Genomic DNA, 13,324 nt, shown 5'->3' with positions numbered 1-13,324 from the left:
ATCAACAGTGTAATCGTAGAAAAATTATCACAGCTTGCGAATCAGCTTCATGACTGGTACTAGTCTAGCTCGTGTAGAACAGAACAAGAATATAAACAGTTATAAGTCGAGGAATCTGATAGGCTTGGAATAATAACGTGGAAAATTGCTACAGTCTGTGGATCAAAGAAACGGCGAATCTAAGTTTGACTCGAGCGAAAGACAGGAAATGGTACGTGTCGGATAGAAAAACAGTCTGAGTAGTCGAAAAAGCTTAAGATCGCGGAGATGGTGGTGGTACGGTACCATGAATAACAGGAAGAGCTGCGACCAGCGGAGTTCGACGACGACGAGTGCCATCCTTAGACGAGTCCTCGCTTTATCTTCCAGGAAAAATTTACTGCGATAAGCTGACCCTTCCTTAACAGAACTTAATAGCTTAAGGAAAAGGGGAGTTGACGAATTAATTTCCAGTGAATTTTTGTAAGGGTATTTTACAACTTATTTTAAAAGCTATAAGTTACTTTAAATAGGACTTTAATGGATAAAATAGGTCTATCGAAGATTAACTGACAAGTGGTTGGTTTTTAGCGCATTTCTAATTAATATATAAGCAGTTGTTTCGCGAATAAGAATAATCTATTCTCATTAATTCTTGGATATTCCAATCTTTCATTGAAACTTGGCTATTAAGGGAAGACCCTGAGTCGTTGGAGCAAGGGAGCAATTGGAAACGGTGCCGTAACGCTTTCTACGCTTTTATCGAGCCCATCGATCGGCGTGTTACGACAGATTCAGCGCGCGAGCTCGCGCGATTGCTGCACCAGGCTCCGCGGCGGCTGACGAGGCGAAATCGCCGCGTGCATTACGAAAGTTAACTGGAGCACGAATCGACTTTCGATTCGATGGCAAGGGGACCCCGCGTCTTCTCTGAAAACCGAGAGTTACTCCTTCGAGTGCTGCAGTTTCGCCTCGAATCATCCAACTTCTTCCCCTTGCCAAGCAGAAGAAAAAGTAAGATCGCAATCTTGCCCTCGAATTCGACCTCGGTAGCTTCTGCATTACGTAAATAACGCCTCGAGAGTTTTGTGGCGGATTCGTTTCTCCTTTACGAGGGAGAATCTCGCTCGAGATGTTAAATCGTATTCCCGAATATCATTTGCCAGATATACAAAGTGATAAAAAAGGGATCTAAAATTTTTGACGTAAAAATGTTACATAGTTATTGCATAGTTAGAATCCTGAAACTCATAGCATGTCAATCACCATTTGCTAACATATTTGTATCTTCTAACGCGGCACAGTGTGCCTTTTTGCAACACGCTGAACGTGAACGGTAAATTGTCGTACTTAATTAATCGCACACAGAATCGATCGTTTTCGACCACATCCTACCGCAACCAATCTACGAGTATGCCTCGCCCCTTACCAGGAGACCTACGCAGACGTCCCTAGAGGTTCCACCCATCCAAGACTTACATCGACTACACTGGTCCACCAGTTTACTTCGCAGTAAGTTCCTTCTGACGAGAGAACCTATGGGAAACTTTACAGCTAACAAACTATCTAATATCTCTGTAATATCTTCTTGCTCAAAGGACAAGGAAAACCGACCTCCTATCGTCTATAATTCTCGTTCGCTCGATTTCACCTCGAAGTATCGAAAATTGATCGAGAAATCAGTCGGATGATTTTAAATCGAATCTCTGGCATGTTCGATCAGAAGAAATTCCTACAATCACCTAAAAGACTACTATCGTGAAACGGAAGATACCAAGCTTCCATCGTTTCCAACTTCCGCTTCGACGATCCTCTTTGCTCGATTTCGTGTCTTCGAACCGTCGAGGATTACTTCGGGAACCGTCCAAGTAATTTCCGATGCTTTTTATATCGGAAGAAAAAGTACCTCGAAGTGACGAATTTTCGCGGGGAAGCTAGTGAACGTTTCCACAGGCGAGTTAGAGATCGCGGCAGGGAGCAGCGGGATATCTAGTCGCAGGTCATTCACATCGCGAGGGGACGAGCAGTAAAAATAGAACGAGAACGTCAGGAGTGCGTGCTCTCACGCGCGACCACGAGGATGATATCGACGAAGGCGACGAAATTGACCTAGAAGAGTAGGAGAACCCTTTGACACGTCTAAAACGTATTTCCAAGGGTTCTGTTTGGCCAACTCGGTGACGTGGATTCCGATACCTGTATGTTCGATTTCCATCGAGTCTCATCTTCTTCGATCCTCTTCGATTGAATGGCGTGGCTCGAATTGGGAAAGTACCTGTGTCGTAAAAGTGTTTTGGGAGCGATCTTTAAACGAGTGAGAAGAGTTTGATCCAGAGATTTGGGAGTTTTACTCGAAGAAAGAAATCTAGAAATTCGGAGACGCGAAGGAAGAATATTCGGAGCAAATGTTTGGGATCGACCCACGTGAAGGAAGACCATTCAAGTTTTTGGATAGATATTTTCCTCTCACCAGGAAATAAGATTACACAGGGTGACGACGTATCGATTACGATGCTTAAATTGTAAATCGAACGAATCCTCACTAACGCAACTTCAAACACTTCTCTCTAGTCCACGGCTTAATGTTTCTAACGGATATTCCGTGAGACATAGGAGAAAACTTCGTTAATGTCATGAGAAATCCTCAATTACCTAAAAGATATTTCTACCGTTAAAAGTTACGGTCTTATTCCAATCATGTACAATACAAAACACGGTAACAAATGGCCCCTACGAGTACCCTGCTCTGCCAACTGTTACTGAAGCTCACTGTCATCGCTAACGACCAATTAAACTGCAATTAGATTGGCTTCGCCCTGTCGGTAGCACTAACAAGACACTGCTCTCGCAACAGTCATGTTCGAATCGTAAGAATCGTTAAAAACAGTTACACTATACATACAAGGTTGATGATATATATTACTTCCTAATATACTTTAAAATTCTAAAAATCATAACTTATATAATCGTATTATTACAAGTACAACTCGTGAGAAACTAATTCCTAAAAGCAATAATTTGCTTTAATTCTATCGTCGATCAATTCGAGGTAATTTTCGATTGAAAGAATTATTCGATACGTACCTGCGTGTAACACCAATTTTCGGCCACAGGGGTGTTCACTTCCGGTGGTGGAGGGCTTGGTACACGGCTTACTGCCATACTACTGCTGCTGTGCAAGTTTGAACTGACCCGCGACGTTTGAGGCGCACATTCGCTCACCGCAAGTCTGCAACACGAACAAATAGTTCCCACGTTAGTTTCAGTTTGCGCGGTTCTCCGTAAAATTTCCGCGCTCTTTGGGGTTGCTGCGCGTGACGATCACACTAGTTGCCGCGTGTCGTTTCATTTTCGTTTCCTGGAAGCAAATTTCGCATTTTAACTATGCGTAGTTCTAGCGCTAACCGAACGTTCCTAGAACCATAAGAATTCCTTCTCTGTTGCTGAAACGAAGAACACTGTATAGAAGGCACGTGTGAACGGGTCTCTCGTTATATTATACTACGAAGAGGGACACACGAGTCGCTCGATGCGAGGAAAAGGGGTGACCGAGGAAGGAGGACTGAACGTTGGAGGAAGTTGGAGAACGGAGAACCGCAGGGCGGGGAGGGTAAGACGAATAAAAGAAGCATGAAAGAAGAAGGGTATGCAGGGCACGCGATGGTGCTCACGTGCGCCAAGTACGGAACTACTCGAGCATCATCGAGTCGAGTACATTAGCCTCGCAGGTTCATCGGACCTGCTTCTCGATTCTCTAGCCGAGCGGAGGTCGCAACGCGACTTCTCGTCTTAACCTTTTAACCCTTATCGGTCAATCGATACGTTAACGCGATAACGGCGGGGGCGGATTGGTCAGGTTGGTTAATCTCATCGAACCTTCGACGACGATCGAGCGTCGTTGTCGTTTCTGCGCTGTACGAACGCTTGCCTTTAGCGGAAATTACATATTTTGATTTTTTAGATAGACGTCAAACCTGCCTTTTCGTATTTTATTTTTAATCTATATTGTTATATGATACACAAGTGATAATTTATACGTTTATCTTGTCCGAGAGTTAGCGAGACACTTGTTAATCAAATACTTTCGAGAATCAACGAGTAATTGTGTCCGTATCGGGCCAAATGTTCTCATATCTTTTCAGTGACATCTGGGACGAGTACGTCACGCTGAAGTATCTTGCAATTTTGTCCTATATCTACAGTGACGCGCGAAAGTTTCGGGGCCAAATAGATTCTTCGCTTTATATTTCGAAAGCGGTATTTTGAAAGAATTTTAAGTAACCTTATACAACGCTAAAACAGCGTTTGCGTGTTGCTATACTATTATCTTTTGCTTATCACGCTCTTCGTATTACTCCATGTTACTTAAAAGTATTTCGGTTATCGTTTTTCGAACGGTTAAAAATTACAGTTAAAAATTCATTGTAACCGGAAATTTTTACACACCGCAAAGTACAAAGGTGCGAAATAACAAAGGACGATGGAGGAATTTTCCTCATCGACGTGACACCAAACCCTTGCATTTTTCCTAGTAGGCATTCTTTTCCGTGACGCCGAACGAACTGTATCGCGGTATAGTCAGAGATTAGGTAAGCGCTTTAAAATAGCATCGGGAAAGTGTAGTTTCGCTTGTATATTACGAAATATAAACATTGTCGAAGAGCATATATCTTACATCAAGTTTAAACGGAATATTTATTGAAATAGATTTATAATAGGATTTTTGAAGGATCCTTAAGGAAAGCTACGAGGATGTATATTGTTTGGTACGTTGAATCGTATCGAGGCATAGATTTATAAAAGAAAATTGACGAGTATCGATTTGAAATACGTAGTACACAAGTTTAGCCCACAGACCTAGAAAATATATCGATGTGGAGGAATTTGCACGCGTCATAAGAGAATATTATTACCATACCAAAGTGGCATTTAACGTTTGAACCTGAGTATATGAATTTCCTATTGCTATCTCGATTCCTCCAAATAGATTCTTAATCTACGAAAAGCTATTACAATAATTGTTAATCATCGTCTGCGCCTATGAACAGTTATTAAAATGGATGAAAAATTACCATTCTTTAGCCACTTTTCTCAACGACCATCATCATCGCTATTAAAACGAATAATCGCGTTGTTTAGCGTCCATTCTATTCCTTTTTATCGGTTAATTTCCCACCACCTTTAAACGTAATCGCGCTCATTGCGTAACAATGATTGACTAATAAATCGGAGCCTTGTTTATTTTTGCAGAATCACGACAATACGAAGAAATTTTATTTCTGGAAATCAATACTCAAACCGTGCCACCCGAGGCTGATAATAGTTACACGAAGGTAGAACGACGCTTTTTCTTTTCCCTCGTTTGCGGCGCTTTTTATCACACCGTACTATCTTTAATTTGATAATTATAGTCCCTTAACGACTCAGATGTAAAAAAGAAGATGGAAACTTGTATAAAAATCATCGATGTTCCACGCTGATTGTCAACTCGATCGAAAACCGTTTATACTCGAACACCCTGCAACGTGAACCTTTGATTCCCGAAATTAGCCACACGTTCGACTTTGTACATTTAATTAATTATCGTCACACTGATATTCGAATATTTTACTATCGAATTTTACTAACGTTACTATTCTATCGACTGGAGGAAAGAAGGAAGATCAATTCGATAATTTTCCAAGGAATCTGTTCTCTGAATGCAACGTACGCTCTTAGAACGTAACTTAAATACAGAATAATTGAACAGAATTTCTTACATAGAAATAGAGCATTATGACTAAGAACTTTAAATTACTATATACTTGAAGAAACACTGAAATTGTTGGAAAGAAGTACAAAGAAGATGACTAATCTTAAGTTTAATTCAATGAGTGTGTTATTCTTCTATGGTAAGCTGTCTAGTGAGAATTATTTCTTGCGCAAGTAACTCACACCGAGCAATTGACGATGTATTAAATAAATTGTCTGATTTAATCAAATTTAATGGCGAAATAAATAAAACGAATAGTGATGAATAGCACGTTGAAAAAATTGTTTGCTTTGAAATGTTCTCAATGTTGACACACCCCTCGAAACTAGCAGAGGATCGAATAAAAGTGTTCGTGAATGATCGTGACACCGGATGGATTAATATCAGTATTTATCCCCTTCCAAAGGACATCGTTTCGGCTTACGGATGCCGTTTGCGTTACATTCAGAGACGCATGGAGGTATGGAGGTGAACTACATACGGTTAAATTGTTGTTCAACAAACGGGCGCACACGTAGCAATGGAAAAAGTGTTTCAACCGCGCATACGATTAACCGCGATACTAAAAAAAATAAGAGTACGTCGCGATAAGCGATTCTTACATCTTACAAACCGCATTTCCTGCGTAGAATCGTTATGCGAGTCCTTGCTTTTTGGATAAATATGTTCATCAGAAAATTCTAATATCGCAGAAGACCGTAAAACATTTCATTTTCATTTTGAAATTTTCCAATCTTTCGATATCCGAATCTACGAACTACGACCAGTTATAGGATATTTGAAATTCTTAGATATTACGTCGATGCTTACTACGAACTATGATATTGTACGGAAATAAATCATCGAATAGCTATGTCTTGGGACAAATACACGATATTTTTGACATTCAAAATGCGGAAGTATTTGTTGCTTCGATTTCGATGCTTCGATAAGATACGCGTATCTCCGTTTCCGGAAGATATGCAACGAGTGCTTGGCAAACGAAAAACAGCCACGTTTCCCCCCTTTCACTTTTCAACACACGCTGCTTGCGAGCAGCAAAAGTGCAGATAAGAGAAATCTCGCGATTAAGTTACTCTTACTTCGCTGTAAACGCGACAGAATGAAAGAAACGACCGAAAATTTTCACCAGCCACGGTGAAAGACAATTCGAGAAAGTATTCTGCATTTCCTTCGCGTTGGGGATTGAATCTTCTAGTTTCTTAAATGTCGCAATATAATCATAAGATTTATCACAATTCTGATCGCAGTGTCGCTATAAAAACTAAGAAATAGGAATATTCGAGATAAATCTATTGGCGAACATGCAAAGCCGACAAACAGGATTATTAAAATGCCGATAAACATCTCTATAAAAATTCATGAAGCTGTGAAGCGAGTCATAGGATGACAAAGCCGCGAGACTATAAATTACCCAGCCATAATGTACGTAGGATCAAAATTCGTGTGGATTTAGCGTGTCACATAAAATAAAAGAGAACATAAAATAACAGAAATAAAGATATCGCGTTGCTTCCGATTTGATTTCTCTATTCTTCGAACGTTGCTCCGTTAAACGATAACGCTTCCTTCCGTAATCACGGGTGTTCCATCTCAATATTTGCCAGAACGAAACGTCCAAACACAAAGGGGACGACAATTCGCTGACAAAATCGCCTAACAAACAAAAACGGAGAAAGAACAATTCGTTTGGACGACACGCGAGAATAACAGCTGAGAAAGAAAAGAGGCAAAATTCGGCTGCGAGTCGCGTAAATCTGGTTTGAAAAGGCGAGCGTGATACATCCATTCGTTAAACCTCTTATCCGTCGACATGTTAACTGGCGCCTTTTGTACCACGTCCCTCCCGTTCACCGACGTTGCCTCGCTCTAACTTTCACTTCCACGTTTTACTCCCACGTTGCTTTTGCGCTAGATATACAGTCAGAGGCGTCGAACGAAAGAGGAAGAGGGCCGATATTCGGAGCGCGCGCTGTTTCCAGCGACATTTTGCCGAGAGAAAGATAAACGGTTTTATCGTGATTCCACGTTTCAAGCCAGGTGAACGTAGGGAGCGTGGGTGGGAGGGAACGTGACCGCTCGTGTGCATGCTCGCGATCCGATTTTGTGGGAAACGAGAGACCGCATCCCAGCAACGACGATTCGCAGATTGCTTTTTCTATGCACGCGTGAGTGTAGTTCGTGGAAGGAATACGGTAACGCTTAGCTGATCGGTTATAGAGAAAAATCATCTTGCGATCGATTAGCGAGAATAAACGTATTTCCAGGAAATTTTGGCTATGTCTTGTCCTCCATTGGATGCAAGTGAATATCTGACATACGCCTGTTTATTTTACATATGTAATATTAGATGCTGGTTCTGAGTAATCAGTTCCAAGAAAGGACGAGAATACGAGTTAACGAAGCAAGATTGTCTGATCGATGCATGTAATACTACTGTGCGGAGAGAACGACAGGCCAGTCAAAGGTCCATACAAATGCAAACGTCTCAATGAAGATCAAATTGTACAGATTCATCTAATTCGACCGAATCTTCAGTAAATTGTTTGGTATATAAAGAATTCGTTTCGGACAGACGTTGTATGATATTACGAGATACAGTGAACAACAGATACTTCTTATACTTAATATAGTATACGCGAATGAAATGATTAGTTGGAGAAATGAAAATATGCGAAGGAAGAAAGACGAGTTCGGTCTATTTATGGGCATTTGATGTTGAAATTTTGTCAATCGGGCCACCCGATTTCGAATCTGTTGTATGACGAAGGCGTGGGCCAGGCCAAGAGAACCCAAGGGAAAGTAGAACAGAGAGCTCTGACGAGTTCACTGGTGAAAACGAGGAAGTTAGGTGAAAACCGTCTATGTTAAGCTGAAACAACGCAATTATAACGATCGCGCGTCTCACACTAAGAATCATTCTCGAGGAATTGTAACTGCGAAAAATAAAAGTTATTTTTCAAGGTACCTCTAAGGAGAATGTTCGCAACAAGTATGTTTTATAATTAAAAGTAGGTTGGTCTTTGTACATTCAATTGGAGGAAAAAGTGAAAGTTCGCGTAGAGATTTTGTAATTCTATGGTTGAACTGGAACGTCTTCCATACCGATATAATTTGATCTCTTTCGTTCTTACTTCAAATAATTATTCGCTATTTTGCAATTTAAGGCATAAAAACCGAGATTTACCTTTTTAGCTTGATACGAGCCTTGCGTTATTCATAACCTTTCATCGTGAATTTAATCCACGACCGTCTTTTGTTATCTAAAATTAGACGCTGGAAGTTATTTAATTAGCTATAAATACACACAAAGAAAGGAGCCGCTCATCTGCATAACAAAGCATCTGTATTTAATCACATTGAAATCTAATCTCCTCGTACATACGACTCACATGCTGCTAACCATTAATTTTGTTAACTTACAATAACGAACGATCGTCTCCTCAGAGACAATAGATCGTCGATTATACCCACACCAACGATACTTTCGTTACATTTGCGTTGAGAAAAGATCAAGAAATAAATTATATCGCAAAGAACGCCAACTTCAATTTATTTTTAATTTCCTATCGAGAAGGTTTTAAGCGTAGACCGTTTTAGTTACGAAAGTTAAAACGAAATAGAACGAACGGAAAAGTCAATGAGAGAGGTTCCGCAACGTTTTAATAAATTTGCGTGGTTTCTGCGACGATTGGTCATCCGAAGCCCGCCGTTTTATCTGGTTCCGCGGACGAAGAGAAACGAGGACGATGGAAGATGCGAAACCCGAGATCGTCGACAGAAATCGGAAACCGGACGAGGTCGCTGTCGCCGGAAAAGTCGCAGAAATTCCCGGTCACGTTGTCGACGTGAGGCGAGAAAAACAGAATACCCGTCTCCATTGTGAATCCGCCCGCGATGTTTTCGAGAAATCGCGCAAACAAGACAACGAACTGACAGAAACTGGTTGTTCGAACCGTCTTACGGATGTTCGGATGTTTCCATTAATGGCTAATCCCTTCTTACGACCATCTTCCACGCGTTAAATTCGAAACTTTTACTCTTCGTACAGTATTTTCTCAGATTTCCAATAAGAATATCATCTTAATTTTTTCTACAATTTTATATGTAAAATAGACACTGTTTCCGATAGACACGCGGTTTCAGAAATATCTTCGCGTTGAATGACTAACAAATTTTCTGCTTCTTCCTATATATTAAGACAACGATAAAAGAACAGCTAATTAAAGAAAAAGACAGAGAGATAGAGAGGAAAGCGAATGCGAGAAAAGAAGACACGGAAACAAATTTCCTGTGCAAAATCAAGTAAATGGAAATCCAGCAACAGCGGGTAGAACGTTTACCGCTTAAAGCTCGTAACGATCGAAAGTTTGCTCGTATACATGGACGGATAAGCGGATTTCGCGAGCAGATCCGAGTCGAGAGAAGTTGCAGGCTGCTCGCGCGACACGGCCAATTTAATCTCAAACTTTCCGGACGCTATCTTCGTGCGTGCGGATCAGGCAAACTCGTGGATCGAGGAATTAATCCAGAGTTTCCTCGTTAAGTAATTTCACGTTTAAAAACGACTCCGAAGTTAACGTCGTCACGAGGAAAAGTCACGTTTCGCAACGTGCTTCGATCAACTTGGTAAAACGTAACGAAGGAATATATCGTGGATGAAAATCCGTGAAATTCTTCGACGAAGTCGATAACTTTTGCTTCGTATCGATAGGATTGTGTTTAATAACACTTTATAGTAAACGTATAGGAACCGTTGATCAATTAGGATAAGATAATTAATCTTATCGTGGCTGACAATATGGAAAATATCTAATCGGTTGAAAAACTTTAAATTTTATAACGTTTCCTTATATGGAATACGTATATGCAAGGTCTAGGGGCTGTTAATCGATAATTAAGTCTTGCCATACATTGTATACATCGTACAGAAAATTCTGCAGGTGTAAAAACAGCGAAAAAGAAGAAGACGAGTCTCGTCGGTGGTACGCGTAGCCAATAAAAACACGCGAATCGTGTTTTTCTAACGACTCGGTACTTGGAATTTAAAAGCAGAAATAATTTACTCACCTCATTATAAGGTGTGGTGTGAACGACAAGTCACATAGAACAATAGCGAGGGGAATCATATTTAACGTCCGAATGTTGTCAGTGCGAATACGCAACGCCGAGTAAATTCCAAATCGGCTGGTGGAAACGATTTAGATTGGTGTAAAGACTGTTCCAGAGGAAAGCTGGGCTCCGTGAGCAACGATAATTCGCTTGTTCGTGCGAGGCAACGCGAGACAGATGCCAGCCGGTCGATTTTCGCAGCACAGTCAGTAGACGAGTGTGGAAGAGGGGCGAAGTCAAGGCTGATGCCTGGCGCAAGCTGACTGTGATAAGACAAAGGCTAACTCTCTTCAAGGGCGCGGCGACGACTCGGTGGTGCGCGCGCGAGCGTTTCGCACGCGCCAGCTTGTCGCTACGCGCCGCGTCGGGACAACGCGCGCAGAAAACGGAGGACGTGAAAGAAGACACACCGACACACGATCGCTGTTCAGCACACAGATCGACACACACGGAAAGCCACGTGTGTAGAGCAAACATAACCACGCACGGGCCGCGTCCAAGGAAAAGAAGAAAAGAGAAGAGAAGAGAAGAACCAGTTCGTCCGTGAGACGGAACGCGGCGTTCTTTTCACGCGTAGGACTCATGTCCGACGATAAAATTCGATAAAACGGCCAACTGTACACCGTTTACGTGCCTCTACATACGTTGACATTGAGACCGTAATGGACACGTGTCGCGCGACAGCGACACCCAGGAAACCAACGCAACGGTTCGCGCACCGCTCTGACGTCGCTTCACGTTCAAATTGCTTGATTCGTTTTGCGCTGTTAGAGTATCCTGTCTCGCGCGTCGATTTTACCTTCTGTTCCGTTGAATACATTGGCAAATGTTTTTGACAGAGTAAGATGGATTGATTCGAATTGACGTATTACAGCGGTTCTCAACGACAGGTGAGCGAGTCTCGATGTTCCCAGTACGTGGGAATAAATATCGGTCAAATGTCGTGTCGGATAAATTTTATACGTTGGCGAAATTTGTACGAACGAGAAAAGAGGATAGAAACCACGGTCGGAGCATCTAGTTACGATCATGATTTTAATGCAAATCGATGTTAAGATACAGTAGCTTCCGTATTGCGATGCTTCCAAGTATCGAGTAGCATCGTCAATCAACGCATGTAAATAAAACGAGTCGAGATTGCTTGGATCGCGCAACAATTCTAAGTATGCAAATGATTCTAAAGTAAAAAAAGAAAATAAAAAATTGAACCGAAGTGGCTCTCAAGTGGCTCGTCTAATTGTAACAAATTAGATTCTGCGATAGAAATTCAGGCAAAGATAAATATAATATCTTGGAAGCGATACCTTTAACAACGTCGGATTTTCCCAAAATTAGTCGTAATATCGCTCAATATCAAAGCTGTTGCGCACTTGATTAGACTCGTATTACGTAAACGGAAGATAAATCATTTCCTCGAAATCATTTCGCCAGGAACGTAGTAAATAGCAGTGAAATCTAAGAGAAGTCCAACGGGCGTCGATGAATCCTAGAAATGCAGATTAAAACGATGCATATTAATGTGACTCACGTCAGCGGAATTATCATTGATGCAAAGGTCAATGTAGCGTTCATCCTTTCTTTTTCTTCTTTCTTTTCAGGTTAATAAAAGTTTAATGAGACAACGTAAACAGTAATAGCTTTGCATCGCACGAGTTAAATTTAAATCGTGTTTTCATCCCTGTTTTTCTTATTTTTCTCCTTCTTTCTTCTTTCCGCTTTTCTGCCATTTCGTGCGTCATCTTCTCAATTATTTAACTGGCATTTAAATTCCACGAATATCGGAGAGTGTCATCGCAACAAATTGCATCCCATCGAACTATTACCCAATAAATTATCATTCAGTTACATTTCGATTAAAATACCAAGGACAAGCTGAAAGAAACGAATCTATAACGCGTTAATACGAAAAAATTTTCCATTGTCTCGATTATGAGAACAGCTAATTTCATAGTATTGTTACTAAAGATTTTAATCTATTTACTACTCCGAGAGAACATTATTTATTCCACGCACGGGATTCCTATTACAGATATCCATGATATTAATAAATTTCCTATTTTGTGAGAATAGTCTCGTTATTCCATAAAAATAGTCGCATTATACGTAAATACCAAATTTCATGAGGAATCTGTTACAAAGATTCGCTGCTATCAAAAGTTAAAGAATCTCGTTATACGTAAATCGATCACTTTTCAAACTACAGAATAAACGATTAAGAAATTAAGTAAAGCGGATTTTCTTCCATCTGTATATCGTAGAAATAATCTACTTCGCAATTCTAATCCTTATTCTGTTGGAATAAAACGATGTTCTCACACGCGCACGAATACTTTAAATTGTTCGTCAGTAATACACTCACTGACTATTAATCAAATATCCATTGCTTTATTAAACGTATTAAATAGTAGATATTATGGTAAAGATTAAACGAAACACCTCAGAATCAGTAAATCATGTTGAAAATAGAAGGTTGCTCAACCC

The 13,324-nt window shown here is 40.7% G+C and overlaps 2 protein-coding genes across 4 annotated transcripts in view; both read right to left on the bottom strand.

Annotated features, from left to right (window-relative positions):
- Positions 1–13,324, bottom strand: part of LOC132912353 (speckle-type POZ protein) — a 44,905-nt gene that overhangs the window by 15,897 nt on the left and 15,684 nt on the right. Inside the window, exon 2 of the mRNA XM_060969750.1 lies at positions 3,064–3,208. Within this exon, the coding sequence (XP_060825733.1) occupies positions 3,064–3,208 (145 nt within the window). The remainder of the gene's footprint in view (positions 1–3,063; positions 3,209–13,324) is intronic.
- LOC132912352 (origin recognition complex subunit 2) overlaps positions 3,096–13,324 on the bottom strand; it is a 113,593-nt gene continuing 103,364 nt past the window's right edge. For 2 of the 3 annotated variants that reach the window (XM_060969747.1, XM_060969749.1), the window contains one exon: positions 3,096–3,208. The gene's annotated coding sequence lies outside the window, so the exon portion shown is untranslated. Of the gene's footprint in view, positions 3,209–11,995; positions 12,330–13,324 lie in introns of those variants that run through there. The other variant, XM_060969748.1, reaches the window with a different exon arrangement.

This window comes from Bombus pascuorum, chromosome 11, assembly GCF_905332965.1.
Source record: "Bombus pascuorum chromosome 11, iyBomPasc1.1, whole genome shotgun sequence".
Taxonomy (NCBI): Eukaryota; Metazoa; Arthropoda; class Insecta; order Hymenoptera; family Apidae; genus Bombus; species Bombus pascuorum.
The sequence above is the reverse complement of the archived record's forward strand: the minus strand, read 5'-3'. Positions and strand labels throughout refer to the sequence as shown.